Raw genomic sequence first — 22238 nt, 5'->3', positions numbered from 1 at the left:
TTTAATTTACTGGGATAACCTCTTCGCTGGGATGCACTCTATGTAAACTCCCAAGTGTGGGAAAAGCCCCTGGCCTCCTGAGGCCTTCACTCAGTGCCATTAAGTGCAGAGTGCAGCCTTTCACAGTCAGGTGACTTTTGGGAAACTGTGAGGTGAAGTGCTTCCCCGTCCAGCTTGATTTCTGCACTCCTCACTCTCAGCCTTGACCTCCGTCTCATCTCACCAAGCGGCAGACGTCTGCTGCTGCCTGCCTGGGCAGCCCAGCCAAACGCTCCCCGATCTGTTGACTCGACAGTTCGGGCCTGCTGGCATCTGTCAGGATGACTCATCCTCTGCACGACCTGAAAAAGGTCTCTTTGTGCTCCTCGTCTCAAACAGCTTGTTCAGCGTGTACGTCCTAGCCATGGGCTGTCAGAATAACTAATGATGCAGCTAGTGCCTCAGTGCTTAAGCTGGTTTGTGCATTCAGCTATGAAAAGTTAACAGATTTCTGATAAATATTGGAAAGGAAGATGGTGAGAATCTAGACAAGACTCATTCTCTGTAGCACTGCTGAAGTCTGACATTTTTATTTGATAAGACCTCATGAAAGGTGCAACTGGGCCAAGTTGTCAGTCTCTCGAAGCAGTTGTTTTGGCTGAAAGTTGTCTAATTTAGCGCTTTGTTGGGCCGAGTTGTCATGGAAGCGATGTGTCATTACGTCTGTGTGCAACCCTTTCATTAGGGAGTCTGTGGAAGAGGTGAATGACGGTGTAGATTCTTGCGGTGCAGGTTATGTATAATTCAGGGGCCGCGGGTAGAATGACTGATACAAACACCAGGTGAGGCGTCACATGACAGCTGGTCAACCTCTGTGAAGCCGCAGCGGGCGTGGGATAGGTCCACCTGCCGCCTCGCTTTGGCCTTCTGATGACATCACCAAGGTGAAGTAATATCACAGTGCATTACAGGCCTGGAGAAGGCATTGAAGCTGGTCATTGTCAATGAGCCAGAAAAGCAACTTAAAGCCGGCTCTGCCTTATAACCCGAGACTGACCGTAGCTAGTCCTTGGTTGCTAGGTAACTAAATGTGAATGACAGCACAGTGGACCTATCGTGATACTTGCATTGGAAAAACAGTTCACTCGAGGCGTGACGATGAGCTAACGGCGCCCCCTGCTGGCCATCCTGCCCCCTGCATCCTGCCTCCATGCTGGAGCAGTGGAAGTGTGCGCTGTGCAGTAGAGGCTCTTTCTGGGTCAGGTCAGGGAGTCTGCTGTACGCACCCGCTCTGTAGGGAGAGCCAGGCTTGGCAGCTGCCCAGTGTAAACTCAGGCCAGAGACCGGGCCTCGACGCCCGCACCCGTTCCCGCTGCTGCTCTCAGGGCTGACCTTTGACCGGCTTGTCTTATGCGCTCTGTGCGGGGCCTTGGACACAGAGAGACAAAGACCAGAATAGCCACCTCCCAGACCACTCCCAGAAAGCCCCCCAGCGTTTGCGGGAAAGCTGTCTCTCAGGCTGCCCGTTGTAAGTTCAGGGCCGTCCGAAGAGGAGCCATGGAGCAAAGATGTGCTGTAAGCTTTCGCTGGCTTTTTTAAAATGATGCTACATTGACTGAAAGGTCAGTGATTATTATTGGTTAGATGAAGGTCATTATTGATTTTGACTGTAGGGGTTGCTGATGTTCCCTAACATGATTAAATATTAATGCAATATTTCCAGCAAAAAAACTCCAGCCTCACTTTAAGCCTACTTCAGTGTGGAGAGACCAAAAGGTTTAATCTACTGCACTATTGTAAATCCAGTTAAAAAATTCTCTTTTTTAGAGTTTCCTAACATAACTCTCTTTACTTTGATCCTCATCAAAGTGCTCAAAACAAAAACAAGTTCAACGCCCGACACTACTTCTCAGCACTGCCCTGGTAGGAAAGTACTTGTTGGTTTAGTCTCATGAGCTATCTGTCCCAACACTGGACCTCCCTGTCAGGCTAGTCATACCTCAACTCCGTCTGGAAAATAATGTGACCCACCCAGCACTTACTCAACCTGAAGTACTTTGGAAGTCATTTGAATGCCCTGTTAACACCTTCACATGAGGGGGGGGGGGGGGGGGGGGGAAGAAGCTGGCCATGCCATTCTCACTGGGAGACAGGCAGAGGCAGGCTGGAGCTAATGGAACTCCCATCTTTAGGGGGTTGGAGTCCCACAGACCAGCATGTTTGTGCACAATTCTGCCCTTGAACGCAGGAGTACCCTCATGCTGTGTCTGTCTGTATTGTTCAGAGTGAAGGATCGTACCCAGCGGTTGTGTTTCATTGCTGGTCGGCCTGCCTGGATGACCGCAGCGTAGGCTGAGAGAGGGCAGTTGTGGGGAAGGCATTACCGCGTTGATGTCGAGGCTCTAGTTTTTCAGTGACATCTGGTAGAACGGAGTTCTGTTACACCACCTGCTTTTAAAAATCACTTAGTCTTGTCTTTATTTGTAAAGTTGCCAACATTCCACGACTGCTGTACATTTCGGGGCGCTCAGGAGCTTATATTGTATGCGTGCGAACGGTGCCATTGCGTCATTTTAACTCTCCCCCCCCCCCCTTCCCCCTGGCCGCCTCCCCTCTGGAGACAGACAGGTGGCCTCTGTGTGTGTGTGTGTGTCAGCTGCAGGGGAGGAGAGGGGTGTGTTCCCAGGCGTTCGGAGGAAACAGCAATGGCTTCCCCAGCCGGCGAAAGCACGGAGACGGTTTAGCGACTTCACCATGCTCGCGTCCGCCGCGAAATCCACCCTGCGAGCTTCTTCCTGGGCCGGGTTGGATGTTTGCGTTGACCCGCTGGGTGCAGCCCTGTCCTCTGATAGCGGGGCAGGTAGTCGCGTCGTCCTGGCTCTGGATAGATGAGCGAGGTCACATAATCATTAATGCGCTGGGCGAGAGATCTGGGCGTGGCTCTCTGGCGGGCTCGCTCTCCCTGATAACAGAGTACAGAGTGTCCCAGCCCAGCCCAGCCCAGCCCTGTCTGCAGCCAGAGCCAGAGGTGGAAATTCCATGGGTCAGAAAGTAAAAGTGCTGCCATGTGTTTCTTCCACCCGTGAACTCAGCTGATCTCACTAATTAGTTCTGTCTCCTGGCTGAAGAATTGTGCTAATTAGCAAATCCAGGTGATCGGAGCAAAATACTACGGAAGGGCTTTTACTTTTTGAACCTGGGTTTTCCAGCTCTGTCCAGAACAAGAGCAGAATATGACACTACGCAGTCCTCTATAAAATAAAATATCATGTTATTATGTCCTTAATCCAAGGTGTGCTTTAAGCTTTTCCAGTCTCTCACTTCATGGTTTGAAATGAGCTTTCAGGCAGTAGACCTGCAGTTCATGAACCCAGAAAAAGCTTCTGCTTGTGCAGTATTTATTTTTAGAGATATCGGCAGAACCAGGGAGAAGTGTGGAAGCCAAGCAGCAGCAGAAAGAAGTGGTTTAACAGCTTGCGTTTGCTCATTATTACTGTAGGTGCTTATCCTCCAGGTTGGGGACTTCAACTGACTGCAGAGGCTTTGATGTTTTTCATGCAGTGATGGAAATTATAAATACTTTCAGGTGACAGAAATGGCATATCCCCATAAATTATGTATGAAATACAGATCATTATTTTTGTGTAAAATGAGCTTTTCACTTTAATTTTAGTGCAGGGATTGTGGACACTCTGTGACCTGTTTCCGTTCATGTGGCAGAAACATTAGCCTATAGCCTTTTACAAGACTCGAGTAGTTTACAGTTTCATATTCCAAGTGCATGACAGGATGTCTAATCAGTGACATCATGTCTGACACGTGTCTACAAGTGCTTGTGAGCGGAGTTTCCACAGCACTCATGGGATTTTGGGTCACGTGACTCCCGTGTGCTATAGCGTGGTAGGGGTGGGGCCCTTACTGTGGCCCAGCCCTGTACTGTATGTTCTCACTGCGGTGTTGGGTTCACCACAGACTCCTGTCAGTTTAATAAATTTTAAAAAACGCATAAAAACGTCAGCCAGCTCATCGATCCGACCGTAACCGCGATGTCTGCGGTCAACGTGTGAGCTCGCCGAGCAGCATCTGTTTGCGATTTGAAGGCGGGCGTGCGAGTAGGGGTTTGTGCATGTGAGAGACTCTGTTCTGGGGGCGCTCGTTCATCTCTCATCGCGGTCGCGGTGATGGAGCTCGGCTGTGTCCACTGTGGGACCCACGCACCCGGTAAAGACGAATGTTCCACCCCCCCCCCCCGGAAGGAGCCCCCCGCTCAGCTGTGCACTCTGCCCCCCCCCAGATCTCCATGGAAACCGATTACCTGGGCCCGCGCAGGATCGAGGCCCTGCAGAGGGAGGACGCGGACTGGCAGAGGAAGGCCCAGGCGGCGGTGCTCAACATCCAGGAACTCACCGTCAAGTACTTTGAGATCACGGCGCGGGCTCAGAAAGGTAAGGCCTGGGAGCAACTCAGACACCCACAGCAGTGCTCCCTTTTGAGTTTGAACTCAGCAGACCGTCAGTGCTTCATCCTCCGGCCTGCTTGTCTGTTTCCCACGTCCTTTCCTTTCCATTACCCTAACTATAGCTACCTAGAGCTAGGGCCCTTATTCCTGCCTTAACCCCAGTCATTTCAATACTTACCCATTACTGTCTATTGTGTATCACATCAGTTCAGTGCACTCATGAATAATTCATATATTTACTTTTGAATAATGTATTGATTGCTGAATAAATGAATAATAATTGAAACATACTTAGTGTGAGTTCCATTACATTTTAGCACAGTATTGATATTGATTGACTTTCTTGAGAGTCCGACAGCATCCAAGGCTGTGAATTCATTCAAGCTAATTTGATACTGTTGATTTTTCCCACTTTCATATGCATTTCATTTTTATCCCTACATTTACACTGAAATAAAAAATTGCACCAGGCAAGTGTAATAGTTACATTCCAAGAAAAGGAGAAAAAAACCTTGCATGGTTAAAGGATCTGTTCCTTTTTTATGCCTCTTGCATTCTTATTGTAATGATCCTGTGAGACCAACAGGGGGCGGTGTGCCCCACTGTAGAGTGATGTGCACCTGAGCACGCTCCCCGTTTGAGAGCTATCATGCATTCTCACTCATATTGTGTGTTTTAATGTGAGCCGTGAGCTGTGTTAGCCTGCTCTGATAGCGTGTGTGTGTTTGAAAGTGAACACGCTAAGCACACGTGACCCCTGCTCACGCTTCGCAGTGGTCTACGAGCGCATGCGCGCGGACCAGAAGAAGTTCGGCAAGGCGGCGTGGGCGGCGGCCGTGGAGCGCATGGAGAAGCTGCAGTACTCCGTATCCAAGGAGACGCTGCAGCTGATGCGAGCCAAAGAGATCTGCCTGGAGCAGAGGAAGCACGCGCTGCGGGAAGAGGTACCCACAATGCACTGCTCGTCCCACAAGAAACGCTGAACATCGACACCGGTTCTGAGCAGTAACCAGGCGATCAGCCCCTGCTTTCTCGTGCATTCTCTGTCCTTGCTTCCCCTAGGAGGTTCTGATTGATCAGTGGTGCTCTATTACATTTTTATAAAAGCCAAAATGTTCCACATTAATTCCTTATTATGAATATTCATGAAGTGACATGTCCAAGAACACATGATGGGTATTCTGCATTTGGGCATGCATCTTCATGAATATTCATAATAAGGAATTCATGTGGAACATTTTGGCTTCAACAATAGCAGACAAAACTTTTAATTATGAATACAGAGACAACCATCTGTCCTGTCTCGGATTTGTCATGTTAACTAAATTCAACACGGTTATGGAACATTAAATTCTCATTATCAAGGCTCTTCTCTCTTTCCAAAACATCTTCAATTTATGCAACCCAGGCTGTTATACATAAAGAAGCTACCATATGATTGATTATATTTTTGATACTGTACTGTCTCATAAAATAGGCATTATAAAAATGATAAGCCTTGGCTAAAGCATCCACTCTGCTGATTTTGTGCTCTCTGCCATCGTCCGTCCCTCCCTGTGCGACCTTGTGTTTTTGTCCATATGTCTGTGTGCACGTTCTCTATGTCCGTATGTCCATTCGCACGTTCTCTATGTCCGTATGTCTATTTGCATGTTCTCTATGTCCGTATGTCTGTATGCACGTTCTCTATGTCCGTATGTCTATTCGCATGTTTTCTCTATCAGATGCAGGGCCTGCAGGTCGGTGAGGATGCAATGGCGCGGCTGGACCAGCTGGAGGAGCTGTACTACGAGCTGCAGCTGCAGCTGTACGAGATCCAGTTTGAGATCCTGAAGTACGAGGAGCTGCTGCTGACGGCGCAGCTGGAGAGCATCAAGAGGCAGGTGACAGGTGAGTGACAGGGGGCGGCGGCCGAGGTCGCGGGCGGGCGACGAACGCGTCCGCGCCAAAACGAGAGGCCAGGCACCCTGCTGATGAAGGCTCAGTGACGATCAGCGCATTCTGTCACAAACAGGCACTCTTCTGTGGGGAGGTCATCCTCACTGATCACCTGCACTTGACACGTGGGTCATTTACACGGCTACAGGTTCGGGGTCTCCAGAGGGCCTGAAAACTCATGCCACTGAGCAGGCCCAGTACTGGACCGGCTTGTTCTTTTTAGAGATGAAGTGCTGAAACTCCCTTAATTCCCCTCCCTTTGAACTCCCTCTTAATTTCCCAAATGAACCAGAGAGCAAAGTAAATTAGGTCAGCCTGTGAAAGCTGCCCAGTGATGGAAGAACAGCCTGGAGTCTCTCCCTCTCGCTGCTCATGCATGTGTGTGGAGGAGAACAGCACTTCCTCTTCCTGCCTGCATTCAGAGCAGGAAGGGATGCCTTTTATAAGGCACATGCAATACATTATACTTTCAATGTATTGTGTGTGCCTTATATACTCCATTATTTCCTGTGGTTTCTTGTATTAAAAGTAAATCGGTTTAATTAGATCTATGTGCAGAAAAAGGAATAAAGATGAAAAATGAGTTTTGGAATGTTTTTTTTGATATCTGATTAAAATTACTGAATTAGATTAACAGTGCTTACAAGGTCTTACTTATTCAGGATTTCAGAAGACATTAATGTTTATTTGTATATTTTACACTGACTTTGGTTTAACTGTTTTACAGTAATGTCAGTGCTTTGCCTAGCTGGGCTGTAGTAAGTTAGCCTGTCCATCACGCGGGGCTACATTAGGGTGTGTCCTGTCTGTGTGTGTGCGTGCGTGTGCGTGCGTGTCTGCCTGTGTGCGACAGAGAGGCAGGATGAGGTGGTGTACTACGACACCTACGAGAGCATGGACGCCATGCAGGCCACCGCGGACGCGGCCGCCTCCGTGCTCCTGCGGCAGGAGGAGCTCAGCAAGCTGCAGCAGAGGGTGCGACAGCTGGAGGCCAGGAGGGGGCGCATCACCGCGAAGAAAGCCTACCTCAGAAACAAGAAGGTGCGGCACCCGCCACTCACCAAGGGACTCCATACGGACCAGCTACTGTCAGAACTGGGCCCCTCCCGGCTCTTTTCCTCTCTTTTGTACCTTTTCGGCCTGGGCTGTGAGCTTGGAGTTAAGGGACAAATCCCAGGCTGGGGCACTGTAATATAGTAGAGAAGGGGAATAGTTAGAATACATTATCACCACCTTTGATTCTTTAAAAACAAAGCTCATCTTTTAGTCTTTCTTTAGTTTTGGAAAAAAAGTTTGTTTGCCTTGTTTACCATGCAGTTAACCTGTACGTCCCAATTTTGGTATGTACACAAGCATACACATGCACACAAAGTTGTGTTTTAGCAGTAAATCAAAGCTGTCAATTTTGTTTTTATCACGTGGCATTTCACAGTTCAACATCCATGACTGTTTCTTCCAAATATTCAACTCCTGCTCCTCTTTTCTGCCCAGGAAAGGGGTTAAAATTACACGCTTGAATAATAAGCTTTTTTTTGTTTTGAAAGCAATTCTAACAGCAATTATGTGTCCACATTATTCATCGGACACCGCTGATTCAGCATATTGTGCACATGTGTTTTATGAGTAATGCACTTCACAGACCGCTCACTCACTCATTCCTGAGGAATTCTCTGTGTCATTGAAACAGTTCTATGCCTCGTTAAATGTAATTTTAACGTTGTCGATGTCCAAATCTAGTATTGCTATAAAAATACAGATCCATTGTAATTATGGCGGAGTATTTTTATAATAAGCTGATTCAAACCTTTTTTGTGCATTAGTTTATCCCTGACCCTGTATGCTCTTGTCTTTCAAGGAAATATGTATCTTCAATCACAATGAGAAGGTGCAGCAACGCCAAGGCAGCCAAGAGGACCACAAATCCCATCATGCCATGCAACAGGTATATTCCTGTGTCATTGTCAACGCTGTACCTGCATATAGAGACTGGATGATTGGATGATTTGTGGTGTGTTGCTTTTTTAAATCATATTTACAGGGGGGCTCCCAAACATCGCTACAAACAACGACAAAGTCCCTAAGTTGGCACCATTGTATGAATTGTAAAAATTGTGTGAATTTCATCCTAATTGCAGACACATCTATATATAAATATTATCTGTATAAATAAATATAATATAAAATACATATTTCTTTTAAAAATATTAATAATTTAAAAAAGAAGGATGTGTGTCTTCAGTGAATACCCCTTTTATAATGTCTCAGGATCACCCAAGGGAGATCTGTACCGAATTTCATGCTTCTATCTACCACGTAACATTTTTGTTCACTTAATTCCCCCTACTGTTAGCCTATTCTGGAGTGTACTTTTTCAGTATAAAGCTCAGCGCAGGCCTGTACGTTCACGTGCACCATGTGGCCGTCCACGCACCGTGCAGTCAGAAGTATCCGCGGCAACACCGTAGACGCACAGCTGGAACTCGAGAGCAAATAAGACGGCCGAAGACTGAAGCGTACTGCGTGTGCCGCCGGCGATGGAGTGGCCCGTAAGGGGAGCGTACGGAGGAGAGCCGCACGGGGGCCTGTGTTTTCTAACAGCGCCTGTGCAGCTCCAGCGCAGATGTTCCGTTGCCCCCGGCGGCGCGGTGGGCTTTGATGTTACGATGTGAATGGGTTTGCTCGCGACCCCGTGCTGGGAGCACCCCAGTGATTCATTTCAGTGACCGTTTATCTGCCGTTTCCCGGCGGTCAGCGAGAGGCTCAGAAGCAAAACGACAGTTTGACTTTTCAAGTCAAATGCAGTGCAGAGAAATGGGGCATTTTGGATGCGGACCGTACAAGAACCGCAACTCGTCGTCTTTTCTCGTGCCAACATTCTGAAGATAAAACCCTCCACTACTGGCAGTGCCACAGAAACCAGTGATGTCAGAACTGGACTTCTGAGAATAACTCCACTTTCTTCTGTTAATGGTATTTGTCACAGATTAAGTCCTGGACTGGATAGACTGTAACACTGTCAGTGCATAGAAACTTCAGCCCATCCAGGTTTTACCAGAATCGCACGGTAAATACATGAGCACACTGCCCCCTGCAGGCTTCACTCTTTACACTAGCCTACTGGCAGTTTAACTGGGAGTGATTCAGACTGCGATGTGTTTGAGTGCTGTTTCCCAGCAGTCACCCCTGTACGAGCAGGGGGAGCAGGCCAGCACCAGGGTTAATCTTTTTTTTTTTTTGCATTTCCTCAGCAAAGGGAGCAGCAGGAAGAGGAGAAGAGGAGCACTCTGGTCAGCCAGGAGAGGCAAAAGACCCTGGACAGGCTGCGCAGCTTCAAACAGGTCAGAGGCCGTGCTTACTGTAGCCAGTTGGCTGGAGCTTTTCAGTGTCAAGGGCTCCCAAGTGCCGATCAATAAAGGTGCTTTTCGTGAGTCTGCACAGCTTTTTAGTGTTTTAATGTAGACCTAAATGATTTGATAGATTTTTTTTCTCCTGCCATTTTGTGTGTCGTGTAGCGGTACCCTGGTCAGGTAGTGCTGAAGTCCACCAGGCTCCGGTTGGGATACGCCCGAAGGAAAGGTGGCAGCGCCTCTGCCCCCGGCGTGGCCCTGGACCAGCCGTGGTCGCTGGAGGCGGGCACGCTGGCGGAGGAGTGCGGGGCGGCCCCTGCGTTACCGGAACGTTCTGCGGATGGAAAACTCGAAAGCGCGTCCTTGCCTCCGGGGGGCGCCGCTGCTGCTCCTCCTCCTGCCTCCCTACCTCCAGAGAGAGACCTCTCAGCGCTCAGCCTTCCCGCGATGCCCTCGCCTCCGCCCCCGCCTCCTCCGCCTCCCCCGCCTCCGCCCCCCCCGTCCGGCCCGGAGGACGCCCCCGGGGAGGGGCCGAGGCTTCCAGGGAGCCCCGTCCGGCAGCTGAAGGTGGAGGGGGGCGAGGCGGGGGGCGAGGCCATCCCCCTGGGCCCCTTCTCCGGCCGCTTCTTCGACAGCAGCCAGCTGGTGAACGCCCGGAAGAAGCTGAAGAAGACCGCGGCCCTGGAGGCCTCGCAGAGGAGGAGGGGTAAGCACTAAGCACGCCGTCCCTCCTGCGGTGTACAGGACACTGCGGCGTCCTCACTTACACACTACATCTGCTGCACAGCACAAATGCCATAGACCGCTGTTTAAGAGAAATGTTTCTCAGGCTCTTTTTGAAGTCCTCTTATGAAAGGCATATTTCTGCCACTCCCGAGTGGCTCTGTTTGTACAGCGCTATGAGCAGAGGCTGAGATCATGGCCTGAATATTGCAGATTTGGGTACAGGCTGTGTCATTAGCCAGCTTTGGCCCGGACCCTGACCAGGTTTCGCCCTGCTGCAGGGGCACACCGGGGTTCTGGGGGTTACTGCAGCATCAGCACTCCCTACTTGACTGCTTACCAGCTGTCATTGGAAAGCGCTCCTGTTGTCTGATCAGGCTGGGCTCTCCTGTGCTGTACTGTATTGCCTGTACTGAAAATGGCCACAGGGTCCTGGGTGGATGCACAGGAGGCTGCAATGATCCCTGGATGGGTGGCACTGATCCTCGGGTGGGCGGCACTGATTCCTGGGTCGGTGGCACTGATCCTCGGATGGGTGGCACTGATCCTTGGGTAGGTGGCACTGATTCCTGGGTGGGTGGCACTGATCCTCGGGTGGGTGGCACAATCATGGAGGTGGCACGATCCCTTAGAATACTATGGTCCAACTGGTGGATATGAGCATGACCTGGTAGGTGGACATGATCCTGGGTGTGGTGTTAGGTGGTGGTTAGCGTTGAGACTGCATGTGACTCGTAAGACTGACGGTAGGAAATAAGCGCATGTGTGTGGTTAGTGTGTGGTTAGCGTTGAGCGCTGTGCTCTGACTGCACGGTAGGAAATAAGCGCGTGTGTGTGGTTAGCGTGTGGTTGGCGTTGAGCGCTGTGCTCTGACGGCCGTTCCCTGTCCCCCCAGCGAGCTCCCCGATGGACGAGGTGCTGGCCTCGCTCAAGCGGGGCAGCTTCCACCTGCGCAAGGCCGAGCTGCGGGTGCTGCGGCCCGACCCGGACCAGGACGACAGCGACAACATCCTGGCGCAGATCCGCAAGGGCGTCAAGCTGCGGAAGGTGCAGCAGCAGGGGCTGCGCGACGCAACCGGCGGCCCGCGCGACTCGGCCGACCCGCTCACCCGCAGCATCCACGAGGCGCTGCGCCGCATCAAGGAGGCGTCGCCAGAGTCCGAGGACGAGGAGGACGCGCTGCCCTGCGCCGACTGGGAGAGCTAGGCCCCGCCCCCTCCCGCCCTCAGCCCCGCCCACTCCCCCCCTCAGCCCCGCCCCCCACCGAAGGAAAAAAAAACAACACTGACAACAAAGACGAAGCCCGCGCCGCTGTGCTCGCTGTGCGTTCCGCCTGTCTGATGTTCTGCCTTCGAGGAGAAGCCTCCTCAGACGCTCTGACCCTTCCAGTCCCGCGGGTCAGAGTGAAGCTGGTCCAGCGCGTCACCGTCCCGCGGCTCCGGGCCCGGGGGTGAGGCGCCCCAATGAAGGCCACAGCCTGGCTGAGGGGCGCTGAACCACAGGGCGGTAGTGAGTGGTCCCCATGCACCCCCCCCTCCCCCTCTGCCTGCCAGACCACCACCCCACTCCCCATTCCCATCCCCCCCGCCCCCCCCAGAACACCGCTGAGGTCTCTCTTTTCATTCCGTTCCCATCCGTCCTGGTTTTTGTGGGGTCCAGAGTTATACGGCCGGGTGTCAGTGCAGATTGTGTAACGGTTGGGGTAGAGCCGGGGCTGTATTCGCTCACTGCTATGATGCTTTACAAACTTAAAGCAGAAATAAAGCCAAGAAATAGAGTGCATCTCCTCTCCAATTGCAGATGATAAAATACAACAGCAATGTGATGTCTTTTTAACTTTGGGCCTGAGTCATGCTACGGTCATGGTCATGGTAAATGGTAAATACTGAGTGATCAGATCCTTTCATTTTAATCTGTGTAATGACAGGTTGCTCATACATACATATATATGTATGTATGTGTATGTTATATATATATATATATATATATATATATATATATATATATATATATATATACATACACATATGTATAATATTTGAGACAAATGCATTTTTTCTTGATTTGGCTCTGTACTCCATAATTTTATATCTGTAATCAAACAATTCACATGTGGTTAAAGTACACATTCTCAGCTTTTTATTTAAGGGTGTTTTTTATACATTCTGGTTTCACCTTGTAGAAATTACAGCACTTTTTATACATAGTCCCCCCATTTCAGGGAACCATAATGTTTGGGACATATTAATGTTATGTAAATAAAAGTAGTCATGTTTAGAACTGTGTCGCATATCCTTAGCATGCAATGGCTTGAAGTCTGTGGCCCATAGACATCACCAGGTGCTGAGTATCTTCCCTGGTGACGCACTGTCAGGCCTGTACTGCAGCCATCTTCAGCTCCTGCTTGTTTTGGGGGCTAGTTGCCTTAAGTTTTCTCTTCAGCATTATGAAATGCATGTTCAGTTGGATTCCGATCAGGTGAATGAATTTTACAGTTTTTGGCTTTGGAAAACTCCCGTTATTGCTTTAGCAGTATGTTTAGGATAATTGTCCTGCTGTGGGATGAAGCACCATCCAATGAGTTTGGAGGCATTCGCTTGAACTTGAGGAAATAATATTCTTCTGTACACTTCAGCAGTTGCATTATCTCTGAAGACAAGTGAGCCAGTACCTGTGGCAGCCATACATGGTCAAACCATAACACCCCCACCACCATGTTTCGCAGATGAAAGGGGGGTGCTTTGCATCTTGTGCAGTTCCTTTTGGCCATCATACTTTGCTCTTGCCATCCCTCTGTTACAAGTAAATCTTGGCCTTTTTCCAGAGCTCTACAGGCTCTTTTAGGTATTTCTTGGCAGTCTGTAACATGGCCCTCCTTTTGTTGCAGCTAACTAGTGGTTTGCATCTTGTAGTGTAGCCTCTGTAGTTCTATTTTTGAAGTCATCTGCAGACAGTAGTCACTGACACATCCACGTCTGCTTCCTGAAGATTGCTTCTGGTCTGTCAGACAGGTGTTTGGGGGTTTTTCTTCATGGTGAGAATTCTTCGGTCATCCTTGGCCTCCCAGGCCCTTTGCGATTACTCAGCTCACCAGTGCTCTCTGTCTTCATAATGATGTTCCAAACAGTTGATTTTGGTAATTTGCCAATTGCTATACCCAAAGCATCCCAGGTGCTCCTGGGACACCAAGCTTGGACTGATGGAGTAGTTTTTATTAAAGGAACCTCCGGTTTCAAGGCCCTTCCAGAAAGATTCAGTCTTGCTAACTGTAGTTTCCTTGCTTCACAGATTTACAGCTATTTTCATCAATTTCAGGTGCAGTGCCACCTACTGACTAAAACACGAATAGGATTTTGCAACATTTCATTTCTCAGATATGAGTTCTATGTGTTTTTTGTTTCTTGCAGCAAACACCTGTGTGACAAAGGCATGCGTTTGCTGACAGTGAACTGCATGGGCCTGCAAGTTTTAGATCTCACGTTTCCTGCTAAATAACATCTGTCTGCAGTCATTGATTGTATTCCTGCTGTGGAACCTACTGCCTGTAGTAGTATTTGTCATGGCTTTGATCTCTTCTGGGTAAGTGTCTTTTTGTGAGTAATAATTCCCAACCCTCCCCTCTGCATTTGACTGTTATATTGACTGATCTGTTGACAAACCGGTTCTATGAAAGATGTGATACATTTATGTCTGTTAGTAATAGCACACACATTTCACTCTCTCCGGAGTATATTTAGAAGATTCAGCCTTGCTCGTGTTAGATATCATATCATGTCTGGACCGTGCTGTTAGGCAGTCTCCACACAGTGTCAGAATGGGACAGCAATCAAGCTTTTACTGAAAGTTATATTAGGCCCAGTTTTTACTTGTTACTAATCCAGCACAAGATCGTGTCATTCGTTTTCCTATTGTGTGGGACGGGGTGGGAGAGAGGGCCATCTGTGATTGGATAGCACTGCATTCTTACCTTTTAGTCATCCACGCTGAATGCCAGCCTAGGGAGCAAGCATTAGGACCAGTGTGAACTTCATTTGCTTTTGCCATTACACTAGATGGATGCGTTTAGTGACGTGTTCTGTGAAAATTATTCTTAGGCGTGAGAGTTGACGGGAGTGAATGTCACCCTGTGATACAGGACGTTCACTACTTCTTGTGGACTCGCTCACTCTTGGAATCTGTATCATAACAGGGGAGGACACTTGAAAATGGGCAGCTCTGGGCAAACATACTGCATGTCGATCTCGTATACACAACAGAGATAGTTGTTTGAAAATCACCCAAGGATCAGATATGTTTAGACGTCAGGCATGCTCATGTTTATCCCCATTCCATAAAGAGAAATCTCTTCCACCAGCATTATTCCTGTGAGTTGAATTCAGAGTCATTGCTGTTTCTTTTCCGTACGTTGATTGTTTTGCCAGGTAAATATTGCTTTTGGACCGGTTAATATGAAGTCAGACTGTTGCACTGAATTTAAGAAGTGTGATGAAGTAGATGTCCATATATCAATAATTTGATTTTTTGAACTGCTATTTAAAAAAAAAAAAGAAAAATCTTTGGCCATTTGAAAAGTACGTTTTGTTTGTTTGTTTTATGCCATGTATTATGAAGTGATGGCAAGTGTATATTCCAGGTATACAGTGACTGCAGGTGTGTGCATGAACATACAGTTTACTCGCTGGCTGCTGGTTTGCAGCATGCTGATGTCAGTATATTTATTTTAATCAAAGTCAGTCATGTCACTCGTTGCACACTGTTCTTACATGGTACTGTTTAGCACGCATTGACCTCCTTATAGTACAGACGTACCGTAGATTTACTGTTATACCCTTACCTTGAACCTACTAGTCTTTTGACTTTCAAAGTGTACTGTATTTTGAATTTATTTAATACGTGTATTCATTTCCGTCTGTAGACATTGTTCAACACACAGATCCCTGGCTTATTGCTCATTATTTAAGTTACAGTTATATTCATTCACAACCCTTCTCTGCACCATTTCCAGCTGACACTACAACGACAATTACAATTTTCCCACGCGTTTTGATTTCTGTAACCTGAAATATCTATGGCGGGCCAGTGCTTTTCATGATCCAACGAATGGATTTAAGATTAACCAGTCACTAGATATGGGTAAAACTATGTTGAAATAGAGAAAAATAAACAAACTTTTTAAATGTATATTATACTGTAAAGATGTTCTGTTGAGTCTTCACAGTGCATCTGTGTAATTGCCTAAAATTACAATATGTATTTGAGTAAAATGAAATATTTAAAAAGAAATCATGTTTATATAGCAATACCATTAAAAAGTAAAAACTGCTTTTTCCCTTTTATTCTGCTGTTCCTACCATTATATCCATAATTAATGCTTTATATTCTCAAATCTGCATTTTTCCAAGGTGAATAAAACCTTGTAAACAAAGTACTCGTTGTTGCCTTTTTTCCTGCGTCATGTCACATGATTTAAATAATGTTGTAGTAGCATAAAAAATCCATTGGTTGTAAAGTGTATTTATTTGACTTTTCTCCACAAATGAAGACTCTTCTTGACCGAGGTTTACCTGCTTCAGCGGAAAGGGGCGTGGGCCAGGGGCACGGACCCGAAGCGGCAGGTTAATGTCCCGGAACGGCCGTCGTCACAATCGCCAAAACGCCGCGTAATTCGTCCGGCGAAAAGTCTCGCACACACGCGAAAACACAGTGCTGCAGTCCAGGGGCAGTGCTCTAGAGTGCGCCATGTTGTCACAGAATGAAAGGCAACACAGTTAGTTCTGTCAGCTGTCACTGTATTTAAAAATACAACCTGTACCCCTCGATACTCAAGACCTCCTTTATCGAGCTATTGGAGTTGGGCACCAGTCCTATAGCTACAGGAGAGGATCTGGGTGGCAATGAAGGACAAATCCTCAAATATTCAGTGGCATGAAAGAGACCAGAGCTCCAGGTAATACAGTATACAATAAAAAATACCTACAGGGGGTGAAACTACAACAAGGAATTAAACCCTTGATAAATATATATATGTATATATATATGTATATATGTATATATATATATACTATAAACTTCAAATGACAATTGTGTTTTAAATCAATATTTAAATGAATTACTCAAACAGTTTTATTACTTTCCAAAGTTTTGTAATAATGTGTATATCAGATAGTAGAATGCTAACTTTTAGCCTTGTAAAATTTTTCAAATAAAACCAGTCCATCTACAAGCCCTTAAATAGTGTTCTTCAGGTATACATATATAGTTTTTTTTTCTTCAAACATAATCACAGATTTTTGGCAATAATAAACCCATCAAACAGTACCATATTAGGCTACCCATCATGTATCTGTGTACCAAAGGCAGCTTCAGTATTAAATTCACTGTACAGGAAACCATATTTGGCAAAATAAAAATAACAAATCTGAGCTGATAATATCATCACATCACATCAGTCAACACTTTGTCTTTCAGTCCAGCTCAAGTATCTGTTCTTCTTTTTCTTTAGTTTCTTTAAAAGTTCAAAAGTATTTCCACTTTTCCACATCTATCACAATCATAATACCCAAGTACCATACAAGAGAAAATAATAACGCAAAAAAAATTGAGGTTTTACAAATACTACCAACTTTGTACCATGAATAATTATGATAATAACCATGATCGTAATATTTCTTGAAATAATCGGTAAATTAAGGATGTCAAGTCTACCATAGCACTTCAAAAAGCAACAGAAAATGAGAAACAATTTCAGATTCATCCACAGTCTCTTACAATTCCATTTTTACAAGTAGAGTATAAAGTTCTTTATATATATATATATATAATTGAAGACTGCTTTGTAGACACTGCTGACCCGCTACTCACTGTGCCGAACTGGCTCTTTTCTGCACCTCTGTGACATGCAGGATTGACCGTCATGTATGTTTCAGACAGGAGAGAAAGAGAATACCTGATTGTAAGATTGCAGTGATTTCCAGAGGCTCTTTCCTGTATTGCTCGTTATATGCTGCCCTCTCTGTTACGTTATAGTCACTAAGCCTTCCCCCCACCTCCCCAACCGTGACCCTTGCGCATCCTTCACAGGGGCCCTTGTGAGGCAGTTTTGTCGATGGGAAGGAGAAGGCCATTGTGGGGCGGCTACAACAAATGGCTGTGGGAGCGCTGTGATCCTGCCCAGGGGACCCCCCCCTCCCCCTCCCCCTTTGACCCCCCCCCACTCCCCCCCCAGACTACGCCACAGCCCCGGAAACCGACAAAGACCTCAGAATGAGTCCAAGATACGAGCGTCGCACATCTCCTTATCATGTGCCTCACCCCGGCGCTATAATGTCAACCGTCATGTAGAAACGATCAGGAGAGAACAAAGAAAGATCAGGAAGTACCCTTTTAATAAATAACCGTAAATTCTCACCATCTGCAGCTGGTGGCATGTCATGCACAACATGCCACTTTTTGGAAATGAAATAGAAATATTTAAAAAAAAACCCAAAAGAAACAGACGACTACTCTCAAGAAAAATACTACCAAAACCACCAGATAAATTTTTAAAAATAAAAAAAACTAAGCAAAAGAAAAAAAAAAATCAGCAGAATCATATTGTATGTTTTAAAATGAATAAGTGTTCTCTGGGTTCAGAGGGGGTGAATGTAAGGTAGGCAGGACTCCATGGTGGGCACCACCAGTTTGTTTGTGTGTTGCGTGTTTCTGCACTGCGCCAGCGTGTAGCTATCCCGGGCGGAGGCGGGAAGGGGGGCGCTCTAGCTGCCTTCGATGAGCTTGGCCAGGCTGTCCCGCAGTTCGGTCAGCTCGAAGATCTTCCCGTCCAGGATCTCCAGCAGGGTCTTGAGGCTGTTGCGGAAGGTCTCCTGCTCCGCCTGGCTGCTCTCCAGCCGCTGCTCCAGCTCCGACAGCTGGGCCTCCAGGTCCTTGTTCCTGGTCTCCGTCTCCTGTGGAGGGGCGGAAACGGGCGTGGCAGGGGTGGGCAAGGAGGGCCGCGTCTGTTTCTGGTTGTCATGTCGACTATGTGCTCTTAATCATTTAATTAGTCCAATCATTTACAGAGTCTGACATTTTTTGACAAGTGCATAAATGAAAGCTGAAGACCACTCTTGTGTCAATATCAATTATATATACATATATACAGTACACTGTATTCACTTAGCTAACTGAGCCAGGGTAATCGTTGGAAATGGCAGGCGCCCTTCTCATTCAACTCATTCAGTGCTCAGCCTAGAAATCTGCTAAGTGAGCTCTGACCATAAACAATTCAGTGATCAGTGCTGGCGATTCACATCTAATCATTGATACGTTACGCAAGCTACAAGTTATGGCTTTCGCTTCGTTTCCATCTGATTCTCTTAGACAACTGATATATCTAACACAATAAGCTGTCAAAAGTTTTAAAAGGGTACCTCAGTGAAAATACACCATTTTTGTGTGCCATACCAAATTAGCCAACACGCCTGGTCTTACCTGCAGTTTCTGCGTGAGTGAGTCTCTCTGAGCCTGCAGCTGGTTAGCATTGTCTACCTCTTCTTTCAACCGCTCCAATTCCTGTGGACCCAACAGGACAGCACAGTTGAGAGGCAAGCTCTGAACTGGCAAAGGCTCAAATGGGGCAGCAAAAGGCCCCACTGATGCTCTGCAGCAGGGTTTGGTGGGCGACGGGTACAGAGATAACCAGGACAAAACACACTCAGTTCTGGTATATTTCACCAGGTTTCACTACAGTCAGTGCAAGACCCAGTGTAGACTGGATGGACGTTTGTGTGCAGCAGCTGGCTTATGCCAACTCACAGTGGCTCTAAGTAGCAGGTCCACAGTCCCGCAGGTTCAAGTGCTGCGTAAACTAATCTGACCTGAGGGCAGCCATTAATACCTGGCACTGTGGCACTGCTGCAGGCCTTTTTCCATGGCACTGCCTTCACAACGGAGTAGCCCACCCAGGGATATGGTTGGTCAGTGACAGAGTGGCTACTGTCCCTCCACTCATCGCTAAGGAGGCCATCCCGGTGTCACTCCCTACCTCTTCCTTTGCCTTCAGCGTGACCTCCAGCTCCTCAATGGTTTGGTTGAGCTCCGTCTTTTGAGATTTTATCACGTTGGTCTGACCGCTCACGCACTCGAGCTCTGTGACCTGAAGACGCACAAAAACAAGAATCTGAAAAATAGTCCATGCGGGTGGGCAGTGTAGTCATTGTGTCCTTGCGTCCACTATAGAGGACATCTACGTATTGACATTTCAATGCAAATATTCTCAAAAATAACTTCAGGCTCATCATTCTCCTTTCAATTTAAGTTGTTCTATAACCTTACATACCTTTGATATCATTGGAGTGCCCAAGATACCAACTACAGCATCTTGATTTGGAAGTGTTGCATGAATATTAACCAATGTCCACAAGTAAATGAGAAGTAAATTGCTTGGAAGATGATATATTGTTCTTTCTAAAGAGCTTAGGTTTTGGTGCCCTCTCGTGGAAGCAAAATGACATGACTGTGAGGCCTGAAAAGAAATGACCAATAGCTATGATTTTCAAAGCTAAAAAGCATGCAGTATCACTGCAGTATTTTAAATCGCATTCTGCGTCCCAAAGGGATGTCCAGTGTAAATACTAAAACTACTGTATTGCTATACTGCTATACTACTATACTGCTTGTACTGCATGTGAACCGATCAGTTTCTAAGAAGACTCAGTCAAGGACTATAACAAGCATTTGCATGCTGGAGTTTAACTAAAATTACTTTGGTTAATACTTCACCATAGTCAACAGCAAGTCAAAATACTGAATTATTACATACTAATAGAGTAGATATTCATGTAACAAATGGCCATTGCATTATTACATATGAAGTAGACACCTAAAGTACACCTAATGGGTTATCTTTTAACAAAACATAATAAGAAAACATATCCCGCATTATTTAAAGGCTGCAGTGTACACATTCTGTAGTATACAGTAAGCACATAGTAACATCTGGAGTGGATGAGTCTTAGGTAGTCCAGACCTGGTGTTTTTTTCAAATGTCACAACTGACATATGAGTTTGACATGTCTCACCCACAAGTGTCCTCAAGGGAATTTGGTCACCCTCATACACCCTATCACTATTCCCTTACCTATTTATATGTACCCTCTCTCTGTTCCCTAATCCACATACTGTATGTACCCTCTCTCTGTTCACGTATCCACATACTGTATGTGCCCTCTCTCTGTTCCCTTATCCACATACTGTATGTACCCTCTCTCTGTTCACGTATCCACATACTGTATGTACCCTCTCTCTGTTCACGTATCCACATACTGTATGTGCCCTCTCTCTGTTCACGTATCCACATACTGTATGTGCCCTCTCTCTGTTCCCTTATCCACATACTGTATGTACCCTCTCTCTGTTCACGTATCCACATACTGTATGCACCCTCTCTCTGTGCCCTAATCCACATACTGTATGTACCCTCTCTCTGTTCCCTTATCCACATACTGCATGTACCCTCTCTCTGTTCACGTATCCACATACTGTATGTACCCTCTCTCTGTTCCCTTGTCCACACACTGTATGTACCCTCTCTCTGTGCCCTAATCCACATACTGCATGTACCCTCTCTTTGTGCCCTAATCCGCATACTGTATGTACCCTCTCTCTGTGCCCTAATCCACATACTGTATGTACCCTCTCTCTGTGCCCTAATCCACATACTGTATGTACCCTCTCTCTGTTCACGTATCCACATACTGTATGTACCCTCTCTATGTTCCCTTATCCACATACTGTATGTGCCCTCTCTATGTTCCCTTACCCCCTTGAGTACCCTCTCTTTCTTACCCCCCACCCACTTGTACTGTGTATCCCCTCTCACCCGTTTGTGTAGCCTCTCAGCCTCCTCCTGATAGGCTGCCAGCTGTTGCTTCCATTGCTTGACGTTGGCTGTGGACTCTAGCAGCGCCGCCGTTAGCTTGGCATTGTTTCCCTTCAGAGCGTCCAGCTCCGCCTCCCAGTGCTTGTTGATGGTGGAGCTGGAGACGAATCAAAAGCACAAGCAAATACATATTCCATTATAAAACACTAAATTACACGACACCTTACATTATGCATTTGCTTAACATATGATCCTTGATCCTATTTACTCATTTACACAGTCTTGATATGACAATATTAAAGAACAGGTCATCTCTCAGCCAACATTTCTTAACTATATTCACCAAATACTATCTATTTGCAAAAACTGTGTCCATTCAGCTGTGTATAGCATGCAAAGTGCCACTTCTGATTAAATGCAGCAAAACAAACTGCAGGCATAAAAGATGACAATATGGTAATATGTGATGGCAACCACAACATACTCGCCATATAGTGCTGTACTTTTAAACATGCTGGATAGGTTTAAACACAAGAGCAGCCTTTTAGACGGTTCAGATATTCCAGCAGTGTCTGAATTCTCTCCTCGCGGTTGATTTTACATTTGCATCACTTAGAGATGAGAGGATTCTTGTATTCTTCCCCCACCTACTTTCCCTTGCCATCGCGCGAGCCCATGAGCACTGAGGGCTGTGTGACTTCCCCGCGCTCTTCTCCCATGAACCTCTCGCTCGGCGCCGCGCGTCGTGCGCTCACCCACTCACAGCTCCACGAAAAGCAGAGAAGAAAAAGGGAGACATTCATCTTCACCTCCCACTCCCACGGCTACCAATGCGCTGACGCCCCCCCCCCCACGCCTTCGAGCCGCATGACGCAAGTGCTAATGAAAAAGCTCCCCGTCCCACTCTCTCGCACCCACGGAGAAGCCAGTGGGA

General features: G+C 46.9%; 2 protein-coding genes across 3 annotated transcripts in view; one reads left to right on the top strand and one right to left on the bottom strand.

Annotated features, from left to right (window-relative positions):
- jmy (junction mediating and regulatory protein, p53 cofactor) overlaps positions 1 to 15871 on the top strand; it is a 33394-nt gene extending 17523 nt beyond the window's left edge. Inside the window, exons 4-11 of the mRNA XM_064307778.1 lie at positions 4274 to 4424; positions 5213 to 5382; positions 6163 to 6328; positions 7230 to 7417; positions 8232 to 8318; positions 9625 to 9714; positions 9889 to 10429; positions 11342 to 15871. Of these exons, the coding sequence (XP_064163848.1) occupies positions 4274 to 4424; positions 5213 to 5382; positions 6163 to 6328; positions 7230 to 7417; positions 8232 to 8318; positions 9625 to 9714; positions 9889 to 10429; positions 11342 to 11652 (1704 nt within the window). The 3' untranslated portion in view covers positions 11653 to 15871. The remainder of the gene's footprint in view (positions 1 to 4273; positions 4425 to 5212; positions 5383 to 6162; positions 6329 to 7229; positions 7418 to 8231; positions 8319 to 9624; positions 9715 to 9888; positions 10430 to 11341) is intronic.
- Positions 15872 to 17999: 2128 nt separating this feature from the next.
- LOC135239450 (homer protein homolog 1) overlaps positions 18000 to 22238 on the bottom strand; it is a 50912-nt gene continuing 46673 nt past the window's right edge. For both annotated transcript variants that reach the window (XM_064308113.1, XM_064308112.1), the window contains 4 exons: positions 21305 to 21461; positions 19469 to 19579; positions 18916 to 18996; positions 18000 to 18389 (listed from right to left, as the gene is read on the bottom strand). In XM_064308113.1, coding sequence (XP_064164183.1) covers positions 18201 to 18389; positions 18916 to 18996; positions 19469 to 19579; positions 21305 to 21461 — 538 coding nt within the window. In that variant the 3' untranslated portion in view covers positions 18000 to 18200. The remainder of the gene's footprint in view (positions 18390 to 18915; positions 18997 to 19468; positions 19580 to 21304; positions 21462 to 22238) is intronic.

This window comes from Anguilla rostrata, chromosome 14 (assembly GCF_018555375.3).
Source record: "Anguilla rostrata isolate EN2019 chromosome 14, ASM1855537v3, whole genome shotgun sequence".
Lineage (NCBI taxonomy): Eukaryota > Metazoa > Chordata > Actinopteri > Anguilliformes > Anguillidae > Anguilla > Anguilla rostrata.
The sequence above is the reverse complement of the archived record's forward strand: the minus strand, read 5'-3'. Positions and strand labels throughout refer to the sequence as shown.